This window comes from Salmo salar, chromosome 13 (assembly GCF_965601325.2).
Source record: "Salmo salar chromosome 13, fSalSal1, whole genome shotgun sequence".
In the NCBI taxonomy this organism is placed as follows: domain Eukaryota; kingdom Metazoa; phylum Chordata; class Actinopteri; order Salmoniformes; family Salmonidae; genus Salmo; species Salmo salar.
This window is the reverse complement of record NC_138303.1, coordinates 33,830,001-33,853,490: the sequence shown is the minus strand read 5'-3', so window position 1 is coordinate 33,853,490 and position 23,490 is coordinate 33,830,001. Positions and strand designations below refer to the sequence as shown.

The window sequence follows — 23,490 nt, the reverse complement described above, 5'->3', positions numbered from 1 at the left end:
TGTGTGTGTGTGTGGAGTGTGTAGGGAGTGTGGGTGGGTGGGGGGGGATGTTATCACTTAGAGCTATGGAGCTATTTACCAGCTGTGATGGTGAGTACAGCTGTATTTGTTGTTTCCTGTGGCGCTGTGCGATGAGATGGATCAAGAAAACATTAGGCTATTTCATATAAAGCAGCAGCAAAGAGAGTCGGCGCCAGGCAATGGGCCGCTCCGCTCCGAGAGGACTATTCCCTGGGACACGGCTGGGAATATACAGTCCACTAGCATCACAATCTCAGCCTCTCTCCCAATTCTTTCTGCTTCCCGCAAAACGAAGCCAGTGGTGATGCTTTGGCTTTAAACTGCTGTCATCCACTTTAATGTTATTTTGTCTTGAGTGGCTGGAGCATTCTGAAGAGCTTGCGGCAGCCTCAAATGAAATTCAAAACCCATCTTGTGTAGGCTTGTAGGCTGTGGCATCCATCTCCTAGGGACAGTGAAGACTGAGCACATCTCTCCCCACATCTGGAACACATCATGTTGTTGTTTTCAAGTGGTGGATATGGACCATTATTATCCCCTATCATTTTTGTTTTGCCCTTGCTTTGGATCAGCAATCGAGTAGATATTGTTAAAATGGAGAACAGATCACCACAGAAATGATATTAAGTTTTTTCTGTTTTGTCGACCACATCTGTTGATCAGTTCTGATTGAGCATTATGGATTATAATTGTCAGAGATGGAGAGAAACATCTGCAAAGAGAAGGTCTTAACAACCATGTGCAGTAGGGTTGAATGACGGGAACCCGGTTACCAAGATTGACCGGGAATTTTACCGCCCAAACCCACTCCCTTTTCCCTGGATAAATAACTGCTTGAAACCGGTAAATTATAATACATTATTTATGTGAACAGCATGGCGAGAAATTGAACTGTTAAATTCCATGTGATGTCTAAATCTGGCTTCTCTCTGCTATCTGCATGATGAATCAACGCTCAGGGTGGGGACAGACAGCCCATCTCAGTATGGAGCGCAGTTCACAATGCATGTAGACCCATCATCTCATCATGGTAACTTTTTTTCTTAGCTCTTGGAGTCCCATGCAGGAAAAGCTAGACGAGAACAGCTTGCTGGACATCATTCTTTTAGCATTTCTTATACCAATAGCCACAAGCTCTTTTTTGCTGAATGTTAAATACAGCGGCCAATAGAACTCACGGGTAATTTGAAAGAAAAGAAAACGCGCTATAACAGTTATTTACTCAGCCCCATAACCATTTCATCTTTGTGAAGAGAAGTGAAGGCCTTCTGCATCTCATTCTAGTCCTAAAATATTCAAGGATGTCCTTAGAATGATGAAGATAAGGACAACGAAACTTATTTCATTTAACTGTTGAAAGCGAGGAAGGAATGAAGCAACAATAGAGAGAGAAAGAGGAGGTAGGCTAATAACATTAGTGGAAATATTATGAAAGGTATATATGTGTCAGCCTACTAATTATACAAATAAGCCCTATAAAATTTCAAAATTAAAATCTAATTGCTAGCCTATAATTGTAACTTTGTGGGCCGCATGTGCTGCACCAGAATCACATGTTCTCTTCTGCTTTATCATGGTTTGAACGATGTGCGTAATTCCAGTCCATATAATACAGTATAATACAATACAGTAATAAAGTTCACACTCAAAAATATTAGCCCACTGGAGCTTGTTTCATTTATTTTCCCAAGAGAGCATATAGCTAGCTACATGCTTTTATGTTTTTCTGTGCTTAATGTACAGTAGCATATATCATATGTGTATTGGATAACGGCACAATCATTTGGGCTTTTGTGGTCTTGGGCTCATTAAATGTATTTAATGTAGGTCTCATAAAATGTATTTAATGTAGGTCTCATTAAATGTCTTTAATGTAGGGCTCATTAAATGTCTTTAATGTAGGGCTCATTAAATGTCTTTAATGTAGGGCTCATTAAATGTCTTTAATGTAGGGCTAATTAAATGTCTTTATTGTAGGTCTCATTAAATGTCTTTAATGTAGGTCTCATTAAATATCTTTAATGTAGGTTTCATTAAATGTCTTTAATGTAGGGCTAATTAAATGTCTTTATTGTAGGTCTCATTAAATGTCTTTAATGTAGGTCTCATTAAATGTCATTAATGTAGGTCTCATTAAATGTCTTTAATGTAGGTCTCATTAAATATCTTTAATGTAGGTTTCATTAAATGTCTTTAATGTAGGGCTAATTAAATGTCTTTATTGTAGGTCTCATTAAATGTCTTTAATGTAGGTCTCATTAAATGTCTTTAATGTAGGTCTCATTAAATGTCATTAATGTAGGTCTCATTAAATGTCTTTAATGTAGGTTTCATTAAATGTCTTTAATGTAGGTCTCATTAAATGTCTTTAATGTAGGTCTCATAAAATGTCTTTAATGTAGGTCTCATTAAATGTCATTAATGTAGGTCTCATAAAATGTCTTTAATGTAGGTCTCATTAAATGTCTTTAATGTAGGTATCATAAAATGTCTTTAATGTAGGTCTCATTAAATGTCTTTAATGTAGGGCTCATAAAATGTCTTTAATGTAGGTCTCATTAAATGTCTTTAATGTAGGTCTCATAAAATGTCTTTAATGTAGGGCTCATCAGGCTCAGGTAGCATCAGGCTAGAGTTTTCATGCTGATCAAAGCTCTAATCAAATCTAGACATATTTATGTGTTTTATAATGTTTTAGTTATGACACTTCTGGTTTTGTTGGGAAATACCGGGTTACCCAGGAGAAAAGGGAAAAACCCCTAATGTGCAGGCCAGAGTTTCCAGTTTTAGATTCCTGGACACATGTTGGAGTCAGTTGGATATCCTCACTGGCAGCCTCACAACCCTAGCACGGCTCAAACATTCAAGTATGTTGCTTTGCTTATGGAAACAAATTGTTGTTCCTGGCTGATGTTAATGTGAAATGCAACAACTCTGTTCCAAGATGGTTATGCAAACAGTATTTGTTAAAAAAAAAAGATTTGGCCAAGCCTTCCCCAGTCTCTACTGTGGCAGTCTCACAGTCATTATTCTCTCCAGTATAATACACCGTTTGTTATTTGGGGTTTAGAGGGAACTGACCACCATCCTCTCTGTCTCTGTTAGCATGAAGTCTCAGATTGCGTTCTAAATGGCACCCTATACCCTATAGTGTACTACTTTGACCAGATTCTTATTACCCTGTTAAAAGGTAGTGTACTAAATAGGGAATAGGATGCCATTTAGGACACAACCTCAGTCTGAGCTGCTCTCTACGTTGTAGGCAGTAGAAGTAACTCCCTGCTCTAGCAGCAAACAGTGTTGCTCTGTTAGCATGTGACTCTCAGCTCTATAGCCTCAGCCTCATCTAGTCTCATACATGGAGGGTAGCAGTAGTTCCCAGCTCTATAGCCTCAGCCTGATCTAGTCTCATACATGGAGGGTAGCAGTAGTTCCCAGCTCTATAGCCTCAGCCTCATCTAGCCTCATACATGGAGAGTAGCAGTAGCAGTAGCTCCCAGCTCTATAGCCTCAGCCTCATCTAGCCTACTCTCATGTATGGGGAAAGTAGCAGTAGCAGTAGCTCCTCTTGTTTACTAGAGGCTTCACCCTAGTCCTTCACCCTGAGTGAAAAAGGGCTCTCCTGATTCCTCTGTTGTCATGGCGTTGGGAGTTGGGAGTTGGCAGGCGCTGGGTGAGGGGCATTATGTGATGTGGAGGACTTTCTGCTGCCATGATGAATGGAGTCTAATGAACTCCCTCTCCTCAGCGTGGAGAGAGAGACAGACACAAACGGAGACTTTTCAGAACTCATTAAGCCACGGCACTGTTTGAAAACGTCAACAGAGATGACAAGAACTATGTGTGGGTGTGTATTTGCGTGTGTGACCTCCTCTGTCACCATGCAGCACTGAGAGCCCAGCTATGCTGTGTAACGGTCCCAAACTCAGTCCAGGGAGGGCTTTAGTCATTGGATTAGAGTTGGCTGGGCGGGTTTATTTTAGATTATACCGATTGTAATCCAAAGCATTTGCTTGGCCAACATGGTTAAAAGCATCAACTAACTGTGCTGTATTACATGAAAACATGATGTTTGTTTTCAACCACATTCTCCTAGGTGTTCAACCACATTCTCCTAGAGAGACAACGGAAGGCGGTGGATGAAAAACTGAGGGAAAACCAGGCTGGTTTCAGGAATGGAAGACCTTGCGTAGACCAAATTGCCAGCCTTTTTGAGGATTATTCCATTGATTGGAACTCTCCTGTCTGCGTCAATTTCATTGGCGTTTGATAGTATAGATTGAGAGATGATGTGGAGACTTACGGCACGTTATGGAATCCCACCCAAATTCATCAATATAATCAAGCACACCTACCAAGGAATGCAGTGCCAAGTCCTCCACGATGGAAGTTCATCAGAAAAGTTTGAAGTCCTTACCGGGATGCGGCAGGGCTGCTTTCTCTCACCCTTTCTCTTCCTCCAATGTATCGCCTGGATCATACAACAAACACCCAACAATAATCAAACCAGAATCCTGTGGAGCCTGACAGAACAGCTGGAAGACTTTTCTGATGATTTGGCACTAAAAGCCCACGCTCACCAGCAGATGCAGGACCTATTCCATACGCTGGAAACGACAGCAGCTACGCTCAGACTCAAGATCAACCCCATCAAAAACCCAAATCATGCGGATCAACCGTAAAATCAACACACCAATAACCATGGAAACAACCAACTAGAGGAGGTAACCAGGCTCACTAACCTAGGAAGTGTCTTAACTGTGGATGGAAGGATGGATGAAGATGTCAATGCAAGAGCAACATGTAACACCCTGAAGAAGATCTGGAAAACCAAAAACATTGCACTTAAAACAAAACTGAAAATCTTAAACACAAATGTAAAATGAATCCTTCTGTGCGGATGTGAAACATGGAGAACCACTATTAAAAAACTGAACAAACTACAGACATTCCGAAACTACTGCCTCGGACGCCTTCAGGGAGTCCTCTGGCCAGATACCATCAGTAACATCAAGTTGTGGGAAACTACTAAACAAGAACCAATAGAAGATCAACTCAAGAAGAGGAAATGGAGCTGGATAGGTCACACACTCAGAAGAAACAATAATTCAATCACAATACAGGCCCCAACATGGAGCCCACAAGGCTAGAACACAATGCCACAGTTCCTTCTGCTGTGAATTAACCATCCTCTCTAGACATCCAGGTGTAAAAAACACATCTACCCAAGGTGGCAACCAAGCTTTAGGCAGTGTGACCTTTCATTTTTGTTTACGAGACCCTGTTGCTAGCGAGAGGTGTGTTAGGAGCAGAATCTGTAGGGAACAGTCACATGTTGCCTTCCACCGAGGCCCTGGGACACATAACAGCATAACATACCCCTGAGCCCTTACAGAAACTGTATCAAAACAACACACACACACATTTGCTTTACTATCCTTGTGGTGACCAAACAATTGATTCCCATTCAAAATCCTATTTTCCCTAACTCCTAACCCTTAACCTAACCTTAACCCTGACCCTAAATCTAACCTTTAACCTAACCTTAACACTGACCCTAAACCTAACTCCTAACCCTAACCTTTAACATAACTCCTAACCCTAACCTTTATCCTAACTACTAACCCTAACCTTTAACCTAACCTTAACCCTGACCCTAACCCCTAACCCTAACCTTTAACCTAACCTTAACCCTGACCCTAAACCTAACTCCTAACCCTAACCTTTAACCTAACCTTAACCCTGACCCTAAACCTAACCCCTAACCCTAATTGTTAACCCTAAACCTAACCCCTAACCCTAATTGTTAACCCTAAACCTAACCCCTAAGCCTAAAATAGCCTTTTTCCTTGTGGGGACTGGCGAATTGTCCCCACTTGTCCGAAGTTAAACCAAAAACTTGCACACACACACACACACACACACACACACACACACACACACACACACACACACACACACACAGCACGCACGCACGCACGCACACACACACACACACACACACACACACACACACACACACACACACACACACACACACACACACACAGACATAGACATACACACATAGAGGTGAGGGGAAGAGTGGAAAGTAGCACCACATAACTGGATCGGTAATGTTCAAAAATTGACCTAAATTGTGTTTCCTACTCGGCACATTAGGGGAGAGAGAGAGAGAGAGCACAGCTGCTTCCAATCCAACTGGAGGAGGAAAAGAGAAGAGAGCGATCTGGTTCAATTGGAACACTTAATGTCTTGGCATGTAGAATGTTCCTATGATTTGTAATAGTGCAGGGATACTATTGTGTTCTCTCAACAACAAAAAAGTTATCCTCATCCGAAGAGCACTAAACAACAGATGCTATCATGTTGAACAGAACAGCCTTTACCCTGTATACAGTAAGTTACTGTGAGATGACATGAACACTTTTACACTCATGAGAAAATGAGGTTTGAGAACAGTAAAAGAATTACTGCAATCCATTGTAAGTGTATATGTGTGTTGTCTGTGTAGCTACAGCATATGTGTGTGTGTGTGTTTGTGTGTGTGTATGTGTGTAGACTTCTATAGGTCTGTGGTCAGTGCCAGATGTCTGTCTGTAGCCCAGTGTGTCAGGCTGTGCGCGGGTCATGCGCAGCCTCATAATAGGCCTCTGTACTGTACTGGGGAGAGGAGGGCTGGGGAGGGTCTGGGGAAAGCTGTGGAGGGCTGGGGAATGTAGCTGTGGTGTGAGGGGTCAGGAGAGAGGGAATCTAAACATCTGTCTCACAGCCTGGCCCTGCCTCACTGCCGCACCGCTCTACAGCCTTGACACACTGCCCGTTAATATACTAGCTGGCAGAACAGAGTACACACACACACACACACACACACACTGCTGGCAGCTTCATGTACACTGCTTTTTCTGTGTCTGGTCTGCTGGCGGTATCAGATAATGATATGTCATGGTCTGTATTAATAGATCCCATCTAATGAGAGGATACAGGTATCAAAGGCACTTCTACAGTGTGGGAAGAGAGGGATTGGAGTGTTCAGAAATAAGCGTTTATTGGTGTGGACCTGTTAGATGTAGTTTAGGAAGAGGTAAGCAAGGCCAGGATAGATAGAGGACATCGAGTTGGGATTGGAAGGACACCTCATCTTCCGGTCCACATGTCTGGAGTCACTGTGTTGAAAAACATCCTTCCATGAATGTCATGCCAGATTCATCCCCCTTTCCCCCTCCTCAACCCTCCACTGCCATTCTGTTGATATCAGTCAGTCCCTCAGGAGCCTGTCACCTGTTTATTAGCTCCCGATGCTCCCCCCTGGCCCCCTACAACTCAATGATAGAGAGAGCTCCATGCAGGAGGGAGATTACAGAGCACAGGAATAATGACAGGGTGTTATTTTGGGCTAAGGTCACATGGAGAGAGACAGGATATTGTTGGAGGTAATACTGTAAAAGGTGGAAGCGGAGAGAGAGAGAGATAAAGAGAGAGAGAGATAAAGAGAGAGAGAGATAAAGAGAGAGAGAGGGAGACAGAGAGAGAGAGAGAGAGAGGGGGAGAGGGATAGGGAGAGTGAGACTGATAAATCAGACAGGCATCTGGGAGGAACGCCTCAGAGCACATGTCGTGTGACTCACAGGACCCATCCGAAACGACACTGTTAGCACGCAAACCAGACAGGGAGGAGAAAAACTCCCAAATCAGTCGTAAACACACACATTCACACACCTACTATCACCTGCATGCCCACATGCTCTCATGCAGTCACACAGAAACATGTCCTACTGTACGGGTCTATGAATATTTAGTGTACCGTGTGGATGTCTTGCCTCATGAGTCTTCAGCTTTGGCACTGTTGCGAAAGCGATTGTAATCCACAGCCATTTGGGATGAGTGTGTACTGCACTGTGATGTATTCAGCTGCATTTACCCACACACTTTTCATCGTCCCCCCCAACCACCCAGCATGGCTGTAACAGACACTGCATGCAGGTGAACTGACAGGCCCGTGGTGACAGACAGACAGACAGATTAGTGCTAGAGGGGGATGGGGTGTGTTTGCTATAGAAGAGCCCTGGGTGATTTGTGGCTCAGCTTATAATGTCACTGTGTCTCTGCCTCTCTCTTTCTCCTAGCCGGAAATAGCAGGGCTCAACAGCATCACAATCCCTCCTCGCTTACATTTGACCGAGTGCCATTAAGAGCCAATTAGAAAGCCACAAAGGGCAAGCAGCATTACCATGCTGTATCCAATGCAACAAATCAAAACAAGAACTTGGCAGCTGGTCAGAAATGTGCTGCTTCCAATGTCTGTGTATTCTGGTTCTCTAAGCATTTTGTGTATACAGCTTTGGTTGTAACATTTCATCTCCTTTTGCTACACGTACACACACACATATACACACACGCACGCAAGAATGGACACACACATGCTAGCACGCACACAAGCACACACACACACACACACACACACACGCACACACGCACGCACGACACACACACACACACACACACACACACACACACACACACACACACACACACACACACACACACACACACACACACACACACACACACACACACACACACACACACACACACACACACACACACACACACACACACACACACAATCTGCAACATTTATCTTTATATGTATACCCTATCCCCTGCAGTAAGTCTTGGAAGCATCAGTCTGGTCTCAGGGAAGGCAGTATTCTCCCAGCACATGGGATGGAGACACTTTGTGTTGTCAAAGCCTGGTCTCTGTGGGGCCTCCACTATATCACGTCCCTCTTTCCTCATGGCAGACAGGTTAACCCTTAAGGACATGTGCAGTACAGCTCTCGGACATTCTCTTTTGTCAAGTCGTGCTGTCTCTATTGATTGACCCAGAGAGTTCCAGCGGACTGGTAGACAGATGGATAGATAGGCAGATACGGAAGGAGGGAAGGAGAGATAGAGATGGAGTGGAGTGAGAGAGGTAGGAGGTGGTCTGTCTGCTCTGTAGGATCAATCAGATGGTGTAGAGATAAGGCTGTGGATTACAGCTGTGTACAAGGTCTGGGCAATCCGGGCTTCAAGGGACAAGGCTGTCTGAACAGAGCAGGATATGACCCACACACTCTCACCGGCTAGAACCAGTATACTGTACTGTCCTGTAATCAAATATGTAACAGCAGTCCTTTATTTATTTTAAGAGGCGGCAGGTAGCCTAGTGGTTAGAGTGTGGGGTCAGTAACCGAAAGCTGACAAGGTTCAAATCTGTCGTTCTGCCCCTGAACAAGGCAGTTAACACACTGTTCCCAGGTAGGCTGTCATTGTAAATAAGAATTTGTTCTTAACTGACTTGCCTAGTTAAATAAATGTTACATTTATAAAGCACCGTCATAATTGCTGCAATAACAGTTTTATTATATTTTCATGTCTTGGATTGTCTTTTATCCATGCACTTTCATAGTTGAATGACTTTTTTCCTTGACTTGTTCAAATCCATCGTCTTGGCATTGCATTATTAAGAACATGCCTTCTACCAACTCTCTAAGTGGGTGGGATCGTTTTCCATTTAAAAGTCATTCTACCAACTCTCTAAGTGAGTGGGATCGTTTTCCATTTAAAAGTCATTCTACCAACTCTCTAAGTGAGTGGGATCGTTTTCCATTTATAAGTCATTCTACCAACTCTCTAAGTGAGTGGGATCGTTTTCCATTTAAAAGTCATTCTACCAACTCTCTAAGTGAGTGGGATCGTTTTCCATTTAAAAGTCATTCTACCAACTCTCTAAGTGAGTGGGATCGTTTTCCATTTAAAAGTCATTCTACCAACTCTCTAAGTGAGTGGGATCGTTTTCCATTTAAAAGTCATTCTACCAACTCTCTAAGTGAGTGGGATCGTTTTCCATTTAAAAGTCATTCTACCAACTCTCTAAGTGGGTGGGATCGTTTTCCATTTAAAAGTCATTCTACCAACTCTCTAAGTGAGTGGGATCGTTTTCCATTTAAAAGTCATTCTACCAACTCTCTAAGTGAGTGGGATCGTTTTCCATTTAAAAGTCTTTCTACCAACTCTCTAAGTGAGTGGGATCGTTTTCCATTTAAAAGTCATTCTACCAACTCTCTAAGTGAGTGGGATCGTTTTCCATTTAAAAGTCATTCTACCAACTCTCTAAGTGAGTGGGATCGTTTTCCATTTAAAAGTAATTCTACCAACTCTCTAAGTGAGTGGGATCGTTTTCCATTTAAAAGTAATTCTACCAACTCTCTAAGTGAGTGGGATCGTTTTCCATTTAAAAGTCATTCTACCAACTCTCTAAGTGAGTGGGATCGTTTTCCATTTAAAAGTCATTCTACCAACTCTCTAAGTGAGTGGGATCGTTTTCCATTTAAAAGTAATTCTACCAACTCTCTAAGTGAGTGGGATCGTTTTCCATTTAAAAGTCATTCTACCAACTCTCTAAGTGAGTGGGATCGTTTTCCATTTAAAAGTCATTCTACCAACTCTCTAAGTGAGTGGGATCGTTTTCCATTTAAAAGTCATTCTACCAACTTTCTAAGTGAGTGGGATCGTTTTCCATTTAAAAGTCATTCTACCAACTCTCTAAGTGAGTGGGATCGTTTTCCATTTAAAAGTCATTCTACCAACTCTCTAAGTGAGTGGGATCGTTTTCCATTTAAAAGTCATTCTACCAACTCTCTGAGAGTGGAATCGTTTTCCATTTAAAAGTAATTCTACCAACTCTCTAAGTGAGTGGGATCGTTTTCCATTTAAAAGTCATTCTACCAACTCTCTAAGTGAGTGGGATCGTTTTCCATTTAAAAGTCATTCTACCAACTCTCTAAGTGAGTGGGATCGTTTTCCATTTAAAAGTCATTCTACCAACTCTCTAAGTGAGTGGGATCGTTTTCCATTTAAAAGTCATTCTACCAACTTTCTAAGTGAGTGGGATCGTTTTCCATTTAAAAGTCATTCTACCAACTCTCTAAGTGAGTGGGATCGTTTTCCATTTAAAAGTCATTCTACCAACTCTCTAAGTGAGTGGGATCGTTTTCCATTTAAAAGTCATTCTACCAACTCTCTAAGTGAGTGGGATCGTTTTCCATTTAAAAGTCATTCTACCAACTCTCTAAGTGAGTGGGATCGTTTTCCATTTAAAAGTCATTCTACCAACTCTCTAAGTGAGTGGGATCGTTTTCCATTTAAAAGTCATTCTACCAGCTCTCTGAGAGTGGAATCGTTTTCCATTTAAAAGTAATTCTACCAACTCTCTAAGTGAGTGGGATCGTTTTCCATTTAAAAGTCATTCTACCAACTCTCTAAGTGAGTGGGATCGTTTTCCATTTAAAAGTAATTCTACCAACTCTCTAAGTGAGTGGGATCGTTTTCCATTTAAAAGTCATTCTACCAACTCTCTAAGTGAGTGGGATCGTTTTCCATTTAAAAGTCATTCTACCAGCTCTCTGAGAGTGGAATCGTTTTCCATTTAAAAGTAATTCTACCAACTCTCTAAGTGAGTGGGATCGTTTTCCATTTAAAAGTCATTCTACCAACTCTCTAAGTGAGTGGGATCGTTTTCCATTTAAAAGTCATTCTACCAACTCTCTGAGAGTGGAATCGTTTTCCATTTAAAAGTAATTCTACCAACTCTCTAAGTGAGTGGGATCGTTTTCCATTTAAAAGTCATTCTACCAACTCTCTAAGTGAGTGGGATCGTTTTCCATTTAAAAGTCATTCTACCAACTCTCTAAGTGAGTGGGATCGTTTTCCATTTAAAAGTCATTCTACCAACTCTCTAAGTGAGTGGGATCGTTTTCCATTTAAAAGTCATTCTACCAACTCTCTAAGTGAGTGGGATCGTTTTCCATTTAAAAGTCATTCTACCAACTCTCTAAGTGAGTGGGATCGTTTTCCATTTAAAAGTAATTCTACCAACTCTCTAAGTGAGTGGGATCGTTTTCCATTTAAAAGTCATTCTACCAACTCTCTAAGTGAGTGGGATCGTTTTCCATTTAAAAGTCATTCTACCAACTCTCTAAGTGAGTGGGATCGTTTTCCATTTAAAAGTCATTCTACCAACTCTCTAAGTGAGTGGGATCGTTTTCCATTTAAAAGTCATTCTACCAACTCTCTAAGTGAGTGGGATCGTTTTCCATTTAAAAGTCTTTCTACCAACTCTCTAAGTGAGTGGGATCGTTTTCCATTTAAAAGTCATTCTACCAACTCTCTAAGTGAGTGGGATCGTTTTCCATTTAAAAGTCATTCTACCAACTCTCTAAGTGAGTGGGATCGTTTTCCATTTAAAAGTAATTCTACCAACTCTCTAAGTGAGTGGGATCGTTTTCCATTTAAAAGTAATTCTACCAACTCTCTAAGTGAGTGGGATCGTTTTCCATTTAAAAGTCATTCTACCAACTCTCTAAGTGAGTGGGATCGTTTTCCATTTAAAAGTCATTCTACCAACTCTCTAAGTGAGTGGGATCGTTTTCCATTTAAAAGTAATTCTACCAACTCTCTAAGTGAGTGGGATCGTTTTCCATTTAAAAGTCATTCTACCAACTCTCTAAGTGAGTGGGATCGTTTTCCATTTAAAAGTCATTCTACCAACTCTCTAAGTGAGTGGGATCGTTTTCCATTTAAAAGTCATTCTACCAACTCTCTAAGTGAGTGGGATCGTTTTCCATTTAAAAGTCATTCTACCAACTCTCTAAGTGAGTGGGATCGTTTTCCATTTAAAAGTCATTCTACCAACTCTCTAAGTGAGTGGGATCGTTTTCCATTTAAAAGTCATTCTACCAACTCTCTGAGAGTGGAATCGTTTTCCATTTAAAAGTAATTCTACCAACTCTCTAAGTGAGTGGGATCGTTTTCCATTTAAAAGTCATTCTACCAACTCTCTAAGTGAGTGGGATCGTTTTCCATTTAAAAGTCATTCTACCAACTCTCTAAGTGAGTGGGATCGTTTTCCATTTAAAAGTCATTCTACCAACTCTCTAAGTGAGTGGGATCGTTTTCCATTTAAAAGTCATTCTACCAACTTTCTAAGTGAGTGGGATCGTTTTCCATTTAAAAGTCATTCTACCAACTCTCTAAGTGAGTGGGATCGTTTTCCATTTAAAAGTCATTCTACCAACTCTCTAAGTGAGTGGGATCGTTTTCCATTTAAAAGTCATTCTACCAACTCTCTAAGTGAGTGGGATCGTTTTCCATTTAAAAGTCATTCTACCAACTCTCTAAGTGAGTGGGATCGTTTTCCATTTAAAAGTCATTCTACCAACTCTCTAAGTGAGTGGGATCGTTTTCCATTTAAAAGTCATTCTACCAGCTCTCTGAGAGTGGAATCGTTTTCCATTTAAAAGTAATTCTACCAACTCTCTAAGTGAGTGGGATCGTTTTCCATTTAAAAGTCATTCTACCAACTCTCTAAGTGAGTGGGATCGTTTTCCATTTAAAAGTAATTCTACCAACTCTCTAAGTGAGTGGGATCGTTTTCCATTTAAAAGTCATTCTACCAACTCTCTAAGTGAGTGGGATCGTTTTCCATTTAAAAGTCATTCTACCAGCTCTCTGAGAGTGGAATCGTTTTCCATTTAAAAGTAATTCTACCAACTCTCTAAGTGAGTGGGATCGTTTTCCATTTAAAAGTCATTCTACCAACTCTCTAAGTGAGTGGGATCGTTTTCCATTTAAAAGTCATTCTACCAACTCTCTGAGAGTGGAATCGTTTTCCATTTAAAAGTAATTCTACCAACTCTCTAAGTGAGTGGGATCGTTTTCCATTTAAAAGTCATTCTACCAACTCTCTAAGTGAGTGGGATCGTTTTCCATTTAAAAGTCATTCTACCAACTCTCTAAGTGAGTGGGATCATTTTCCATTTAAAACTCCCTCTCGCTCTCTGTCACCAAACAGACTACATTTTTCCATTCATCCCTTTCCCATCCACAGGGGAGTGTAATTTGAGTGAGGGACGGACAAAGCGAAAAACAAACAAACAAACAGTAGAGGGAAGCAGAGTGAGAGTGAGCCAGAGAGGCAGAGCTAAGGGAGTTCAGATTGCCATGCTTCATTGCCAGTCTGAACCTCTGGCTCTGGGTTGCTGCCACGCTGTTTCCGCTGATTGCGATTGGAGGATCGGCCGGTTGCTCTCCCGGATCCATCTCACTCCCAGTGCAGGGGCCCAAAGGAGGGGGCAAGGGGAGGTCGTAGGCACCCATGGGGAACTCACAGCCCTGCCAGATTCCTGCTCTCTCTCTCTAACTCTCTCTCTCTACTCAGGCCAGCCTTGACCTAGACATCCTGGCCTGGCAGTGCATGCCTCCATCACATCCATGAAGTTATCTAGCTGACATTGCTGAGGTGGGCATAGTAATGGATCACTAGTCACTTTATACAATGCCACTCGAAATAATGGCACTTTAATAATGTTTACATATCTTACATTACTCATATCACGTATATACTGTATTTTAGACTATCTACTGCACCTTGCCTATGCCGCTCAGCCATCGCTCATCCATATATTATATGTAAATATTCTCATTCACCCCTTTAGATTTGTGTGTATAAGGTAGTTGTTGGGGAATTGTTAGATTACTTGTTAGATATTACTGCACTGTCGGAACTAGAAGCACAAGCATTTCACTACACCCGCATTAAGATCTGCTAACCATGTGTATGTGACCAATACAATTTCATTTTATTTTGATTTGAAGCTACTGATTAGTAATCAGAATTTCTAGTTATATATGACTTAGACACAGTAGGGATGTTTCAGCAGGCATCTGGAAGTGGTATGTATGTACCTTGCTGCTTGCTGATTACAGTAGTCTCAGATGGCAGGAGGGAGCCTTAACCTACTGGACACTGCACCATATAGACCCATTTAATTCACACACAGTCTGGAAGCAGCCTGTAATTATCTGGCCCCAGATGTCCTGTGTTTAATTCTACCCCCCCCCCCCCCCCCCACTGCTCTATTTCCAGACCCAACTCCATGGTGGGGGGTCAGAGAAGGACATGGTCTCCTGCATTGTCCTTTCAGAAGACCTCTGCTGTACACGGCTGGGCCTGGCTGGGACTTGGCCGAGCTGGCACCCCTCGCTGGGTGAAATATGAGGGGCGTCAGCTGGCAGTAGTGTGGGGGACGCGGTGTTCGCCAGCGCTCTTGTCTCTACTAATGAGTCCCGTCTGGTGTCCAGGATGAGAAGGGGGGGTAAATCAGGACTCAATGAAAGCCATTGTAATGCCCTTAACCTGGTACCATTTTTCCCAAGTACTGGTCTGAACTACAGTATACCTAATAGACTAGTACTGGTCTGAACTACAGTATACCTAATAGACTAGTACTGGTCTGAACTACAGTATACCTAATAGAATAGTACTGGTCTGAACTACAGTATACCTAATAGAATAGTACTGGTCTGAACTACAGTATACCTAATAGACTAGTACTGGTCTGAACTACAGTATACCTAATAGAATAGTACTGGTCTGAACTACAGTATACCTAATAGACTAGTACTGGTCTGAACTACAGTATACCTAATAGACTAGTACTGGTCTGAACTACAGTATACCTAATAGAATAGTACTGGTCTGAACTACAGTATACCTAATAGAATAGTACTGGTCTGAACTACAGTATACCTAATAGACTAGTACTGGTCTGAACTACAGTATACCTAATAGAATAGTACTGGTCTGAACTACAGTATACCTAATAGACTAGTACTGGTCTGAACTACAGTATACCTAATAGACTTCTCTCACAAACTCCGTATAATTATTCTATCTGTACAACCCACTTACATTTGTACATCAGTCTCTACATTGTGTTGTGTGGACATTAAGATCTGTTCCATCCACCAATGTGCATGTTGGGTACTTTATGTCTTTAAACACAAGACGACTTAAGAATTCACCTAGCGGCCTTCCTTCGTTCCATCCCCCATTCTGGTCACATCAGCTCATAACACATGCACATCTCCTTCCTTCCCAGAGAGCTTAGCGGCTGGCGGAGTGTGTGTGTTGTCTGTGATTGATTGTCTACTATGGAAGCGATATGTCTGGAAATAGACGAGGGGATCCTGGCACCAGTTAATTAGTGATGTGTGATGTGTTAGAGGTCACTAATCCAGGTGCTAGTGATTATCTTCTGGTTACATATGTCAGTGCGTATGAAAGATACCTCCTGGGAGCTGTTACACACACGCCTATCACACAGTGACAGCCCACAGTGACAGCCCACAGTGACAGCCCACTGAGAACAGATGTCACTTCAACATGTAGTTTGATTTACATTTGGTTGAGTGAAATCAAGAAAAATGGCCCCAAATGTCATTGGATTTAGGTTAAATGTTTTTTTGCCCAGTGGGAGTGTGTGTGCTGTCTGGTGCTGTTATGTGTATGCTGCTATCTCTCTCTCAAATAGTTAAAGTACAAAAGGGAAAATAAATAAACATAGGTTGTATTTATAATGGTGTTTGTTCTTCACTGGTTGCCCTTTTCTTGTGGCAACAGGTCACACATCTTGCTGCTGTGATGGCACACTGTGGTAGTTCAATAGTTATGGGAGTTTTTCTAAATTTGGTTTGTTTTCAAATTCTTTGTGGGTCTGTGTAATCTGAGGGAAATATGTGTCTCTAATATGGTCATACATTTGGCAGGAGGTTTAGGAAGTGCAGCTCAGTTTCCAACTCATTTTGTGGGCAGTGTACACATAGCCTGTCTTCTCTTGAGAGCCAGGTCTGCCTATGGCGGCCTTTCTCAATAGCAAGGCTAAGCTTACTGAGTCTGTAGATAGTCATAGATTTCCTTAACTTTGGGTCAGTCACAGTGGTCTCTCTCTCTCTCTCTCTCTCTCTCTCTCTCTCTCTCTCTCTCTCTCTCTCTCTCTCTCTCTCAATTTCTATTTTTCATTTTGAGGGGCTTTATTTGCATGGGAAACATGTGTTTACATTGCCAAAGCAAGTGAAATAGATAATTAACAAAAGTGAAATTAACTACACAAATGAACAGTAAGTATTACGCTTACAAAAGTTCCAAAAGAATAAAGACATTTCAAATGTCATATTATGTCTATATACAGTGTTGTAATGATGTACAAGTAAAAAAAGGAAAATAAATCAACATAAATATCTCTCTCTCTCTTTCTCGCAGCCGCTCCAGATAGATGATAACTTCTGTGGGCAGGACTTCAACCAGCCCCTGGGAGGAACCAGCACCATCGAGGGTCTGCCTCTGTTCGTGGACAAGGACGATGGCATGACCTCGGTGGCGGCCTACGAATACCACGGCCACACCGTGGCCTTTACCGGCACACGCAGTGGACGCATTAAGAAGGTAGGATGATGGTGGATTCTGTGTGTGTGTGTGTGTGTGTGTGTGTTGTGTGTGTGTGTGTGTGTGTTACTCACCTCTGGCTATGAGGATGAATCTAAAGGCTCTGTCTCATTGCTGACTCCTCTGTGCTGAGTGGGTGATTGAGATGACTGGAGTAGTGGGTTTGCCTATCACCGGTGCTGTCATGCTGTGAGACATTGCTGTGCCTTCCCTGGTGCTGTTCACAGAGCTCTGGAGAACAGAGGAGAAAAAGAGAACAGGGGAGGAGAGGGGAGAAGAACAGGGGAGAAAGGGAAACAGTGGAAGTAAAGGGAGGAGAGGGGAGGAGAGAGGAGAACAGGGGGAGCAGGGAAGAACAGGGGAGGAGAGGGGAGAACAGGGGGAGCAGGGAAGAACAGGGGAGGAGAGAGGAGAACAGGGGGAGCAGGGAAGAACAGGGGAGGAGAGAGGAGAACAGGGGAGGAGAGAGGAGAACAGGGGGAGCAGGGAAGAACAGGGGAGGAGAGAGGAGAACAGGGGGAGCAGGGAAGAACAGGGAGGAGAGGGGAAAGCAGGGGAGCAGGGAAGAACAGGGGAGGAGAGGGGAGAACAGGGGGAGCAGGGAAGAACAGGGGAGGAGAGAGGAGAACAGGGGGAGCAGGGAAGAACAGGGGAGGAGAGGGGAGAACAGGGGGAGCAGGGAAGAACAGGGGAGGAGAGAGGAGAACAGGGGGAGCAGGGAAGAACAGGGAGGAGAGGGGAAAGCAGGGGAGCAGGGAAGAACAGGGGAGGAGAGGGGAGAGCAGGGGAGCAGGGATGAACAGGGAGGAGAGGGGAGAGCAGGGGAGCAGGGAAGAACAGGGGAGGAGAGGGGAGAACAGGGGAGCAGGGATGAACAGGGGAGAAGAGGGGAGAGCAGGGGAGCAGGGAAGAACAGGGGAGGAGAGGGGAGAGCAGGGGAGCAGGGAAGAACAGGGAGGAGAGGGGAGAGCAGGGGAGCAGGGAAGAACAGGGGAGGAGAGGGGAGAGCAGGGGAGCAGGGATGAACAGGGGAGAAGAGGGGAGAGCAGGGGAGCAGGGAAGAACAGGGGAGGAGAGGGGAGAGCAGGGGAGCAGGGAAGAACAGGGAGGAGAGGGGAGAGCAGGGGAGCAGGGAAGAACAGGGGAGGAGAGGGGAGAGCAGGGGAGCAGGGAAGAATAGTGGAAGGGGGGGAGAGGGGGTCAGGGGAGATCAGAGGAACAGGGGATCAGGGGAGATCAGGGGAGAACAGGGGATCAGGGGAGAACAGGGGAGGAGAGGGGAGAGCAGGGGAGAAGGGAAGAACAGGGGAGGAGAGGGGAGAGCAGGGGAGAACAGGGGATCAGGGGAGAACAGGGATCAGGGGAGAACAGGGGAGGAGAGCAGGGTTAGGTGGGACGGCTCTCAGATGGTTCCAGACTGTTAACACTGATTACAGTCTAAGAAGGGCCTTGGGTTTGGGTTAGAGCTTTAGTCAGAATCTCTATCGAAAGCTGAGGGTGAGTAGATTGTACAGTATCTTTCTGGAACGTATGCAATTATTTGTAGGTCATTTTATGTGGCGGATAACAGAGAAACATGGAATGCAACCACATATTCATACACACCAGAATGCACACCTGCAAACACACTGATTTACACTGAACATTATTCAGGCACTCATGCACGCTAGTCTAGGTGCAGGACACACACACATGTGCACACACTGAGTCTCTCCTGTTTTGCCAAGTCGGCTGAAACCCAGTCCCATAGTCCTTGGTGCTGACCCCTGAGGTAGCGATAGCTTGCTGGTGGTCCGTCTGCTGGCTGCAGCAGGATAGCAGGCAGGATGCTGGCAGTGGATGTGGAGGCTGGGCCTGGGATGGATCAGCATATCTCAGAAGGAAGATATCCCTCCCATGATCGGAATCCCATTTCCCCTCTTCCACCACCTCTTCCTGGGTGGAGGCCGAGCGCTGGGTGGTGGGGCGCAGGCTGGTGGTGTCCTCACACACAGATCCATGCAGGGCTGTAGATATAGGAGCAGAGACGGCTGGCTGGAGCTGGCTGGAGCTAGGGAAGCATAGTCATCACCATTCTCCCCCATGACCTCCCTCCTCTTCTTCAGGAGACCCTCTCATCACAGTCTCACCGCTTACCACCGTGCCATCACATCACCTCTCCTCTCTGTCCATGTCCGTGTATAAATGGCAGTCCTAATTCCATGCGGCGGCATCATTGTCATTTTCACCTGATTTGGTTTTGTTTGTTGATCTGTTTGTTTGGCTGGTGATTGTTGTGTTGACGGTGGCTTGACGGTCAGGTACATCTGAGGCGGGAGCAGAGCACTGCTTCTGTCTGGAGACTGGAGAGAGGAGAGTGTGTGGAGGGTCCCCGATCGTTGCTAGCAGTTTTGTTTTATTGCTATATTTATCGTGAGTTAAACTGTGCACCGTGCCCTAATGAAATGGAAAGCAGCAGTCTATGGATGTAATTCGCCCTGTGGTCCCGTTGATGGCCCTGCAAGGCCCTTATTGATTCATCTATATGAATATATAATCACAGGCGTAAATCTTAGCAGGCGCGGAGGCAGTGGGCGGCTGGACTTGTTCAAATGCAGCTAGTCTAGTTGTTGGGGGGGGGGGGCTGGGGGGGGTATGCACACGCCAGATGATGTGTGTGTGCCTGGGTAAAGCCTCCACACACAAGCTCTGTTGGCACCCATGTTTGAGTGTTTGCATATGCATGTGTGTCTATCTGAATGTTTGTGGGGAATGTAGAATGTGCTCCTACTGTGTTGCTAGTGTGGTGCTCCATCTCTGTAGTATCAGCCAGCAGATCTGGGATCACTGGGTCACTGTCTGCCATTTCATAGGATTCCTCAGCTTCAGAACTGCTGCAGCTGCTTCAAACACACACAGGAGAGGAACACCCACATCTCCATAAAACCTGGAAAACTTCTATTTACAACCTGAGAAGCACCCCTCAGGCCTCACAGCTCCTGCTAAATAGCCTCTCTCAGCCCTTTGAACCATTCCCACCGCCAAAAACAAAAGAGCAAAAGGGAAATAAAAAAGAAATAACATTTTCTCTGAGAGGGAGATCTAAGGTATGCGTGGGATGATCCCATATGTGTTGTTGACCTGCTGGGCCTCTCCTCCTCTCCCTCCTACCCAAGTCAGTACCGAACGGATGGGCCAATCTGCATAGGGCGCTGGCCTTGTTACCGTGCCGACGGGCTGAGGGGCGTGTGGCTGAGCCTGATTTGATTTGATTAAGCCCTGTTCATTCACAGTGGCACAGCTAATCTTGAGGCAGTGAGACATGCAGAGACTTCCAATTAACAAGTCATAAATTATGGAGCCAGGTCTCTTCCTTCTCCCTTCCTGGACTGGTTATATGCACTAGGCAGTGAACACTAGCTCTCCTCCTCCACAGGTACCTGGCTTGGGTCAGGATAGAGAGATAGAGGGAAGAATGGAGGGTTAGCCACAGCAAGGTTAGCCAGGGACCGTCCTACGTGGACAGACAGGACACAGGCTCCCCAGTGACCAGACCTTTATTGACGTAGCGCCGATGCTAATGTCATGCCTGCATCTGGGGCTTTACTGTCACTGGGAAGCCAGACTAATGAAGACACATGATATCTAAGGTAATTGACCATGTAAATCCTAATTAACGATATAGCATTTGGAAACGGGGATGATGTAGTCGGCGTATTGGCTCCAGTGATGACTGTACGCCAGCGTGTGTAAATGTCAGCTAGGAGACTAATGGTGAGGAGCGTTGAACTAACGTTCACTCTGGCTGCCAGACGTTGTCTCAGTGTTAATCTGGTGTTTCAGGGACGGGAGGATATCACTTTCACATGATGGAGAGGAGAGGAGTTGTGATGATAGAGCTGGGAGAAGAGATTGATTCTCTCTTCTCTCCCTGATTCCCAGTAGGATGAGCACCAGGCAGTGTGTAGCTACTGGGCTAGTTTGACTGGCTGGCTCACAGCATGAGAGCCTGTTCAAGAGGCTATTATATCAGCTGCCTATGATATTACCACCAAGGGGTGAAAGTGGCTGGAGAATTAAAATCTGTAGCTTTCTCTCCCTCCTCTCCTCCCTCGTTCTCTGTAGCGCGTCACCTTGAACTCCTCTGTGGTGGGCTTGTTGCCCACGGCTACTGTCCTCCAGAGAATTCCCTGTTGGAATAGCATGTCTCTCTGTATCTGTGTGTGTGTGTGCATGCGTGTGTGTGTGTGTGTGTGTAGGAATGTGAAGCATGGTTCTACTGTCCTTCTCTCTCCCCCACTCTTCTTCCACCATCACCACTCATCTACATAACTCTATATATAGTCCTGTCTATATCTACTCAACAAGGGAAGAGCAGAATGGTCATGCCTTCATAACGTGCTTGCAGGGTGAACTGAATCAGAAGACTACAAGTGTTTTCACTCTGGGGGGGGAGGGGCACGGTGGTGTGGTAGGGGTTCTGGATGCTGTAGAGCTACAGTACTCTGGGGGGGGCATGGTGGTGTGGTGGGGGTTCTGGATGCTGTAGAGCTACAGTACTCTGGGGGGGGGGGGGGGGCACGGTGGTGTGGTAGGGGTTCTGGAGGCTGTAGAGCTACAGTACTCTGGGGGGGGGGGGGGCACGGTGGTGTGGTAGGGGTTCTGGATGCTGTAGAGCTACAGTACTCTGGGGGGGGGGGGGGGCATGGTGGTGTGGTAGGGGTTCTGGATGCTGTAGAGCTACAGTACTCTGGGGGGGGGGGGGGGCACGGTGGTGTGGTAGGGGTTCTGGATGCTGTAGAGCTACAGTACTCTGGGGGGGGGGGGGCACGGTGGTGTGGTGGGGGTTCTGGATGCTGTAGAGCTACAGTACTCTGGGGGGGGGGGGGGGGGGGCACGGTGGTGTGGTAGGGGTTCTGGATGCTGTAGAGCTACAGTACTCTGGGACGTTGGAGTATTACTTTATATACAGTGCATTCGGAAAGTATTCAGACTCTTTCACCTTTTCCACATTTTGTTACGTTACAGCCTTATTTTAAAATTGATTAAAATCCTCATTAATCTACACACAATACCCCATAATGACAAAGCGAAAACAGGTTTTTTATAAATGTATTGAAAATAAAAAAACGAAATACCTTATTTACATAAGTATTCAGACCCTTTGCTATGAGACTCAAAATTGAGCTCAGGTGCATCCTGTTTCCATTGATCATCTTTGAGATGTTTCTACAACTTGATTGTTTATACAACATGGTTACACGTGGTCTGCGGTTGTGAGGCCGGTTGGACTTACTGCCAAATTCTCTAAAACGATTTTGGTGGCGGCTTATGGTAGAGAAATGAATATTAAGTTCTCTGGCAGCAGCTCTGGTGGACATTCCTGCAGTCAGCATACCAATTGTACGCTACCTCAAAACTTGAGACATCTGTGGCATTGTGTTGTGTGACAATTCTGTACATTTTAGACAGGCCTTTTATTGTCCCCAGCACAAGGTGCACCTGTGTAATTATCATGCTGTTTAATCAGCTTCTTGATATGCCACAGGTGGATGGATTATCTTGGCAAAATAGAAATTCTCCCTAACAGGGATCTAACCAAATTTGTGCTCAAAATTGTAGAGAAATAAGCTTTTTGTGTGTATGGAACATTTCTGGGATCTTTTATTTCAGCTCATGAAACATGGGACCACCACTTTACATGTTGCGTTTATATTTTTGTTCTGTGTAATACTTAAGTGTCCTTGAGAAGGTCTGGGTGAATCTTCAGAGATCTGGGTGTGATTGCAGAGCTAGATGGTGAAATGAGTTAGCCGTACTGGATAATGACATTTTCATAAGCAAGATGGCCGCTGATGGTTGAGATGCTGGAAGAACATTTTCACCAAACAACTTCTCTGGACTCCATACTGCAGTGATGTCCAATGTCAGGTGCCATTGGCCAACATCAAGTTGTCTATTGTACACACGTTGGTGTGTGTGCCAGAATGCCAGTGTACGGGACAGTCTGTGCCCTGCCCCTGACCGTGTTGTTGCAGCTGTGGCCTCTTTATGTGAGGGCAGTGCCCACCTGATGCCATGCACAGCTGTAGCTTCAGGAAGGGCTAACTAACCCCACACAACTTTACCCCCCTGACGTCACCCTCCAAACTACAGACAAC

General features: G+C 44.5%; 1 protein-coding gene across 2 annotated transcripts in view; it reads left to right on the top strand.

Annotated features, from left to right (window-relative positions):
* The window catches only part of LOC106566890 (plexin-A1), a 280,529-nt gene that overhangs the window by 52,970 nt on the left and 204,069 nt on the right, over positions 1–23,490 (top strand). For both annotated transcript variants that reach the window (XM_014135443.3, XM_014135442.3), the window contains exon 3: positions 17,168–17,350. In XM_014135443.3, coding sequence (XP_013990918.1) covers positions 17,168–17,350 — 183 coding nt within the window. The remainder of the gene's footprint in view (positions 1–17,167; positions 17,351–23,490) is intronic.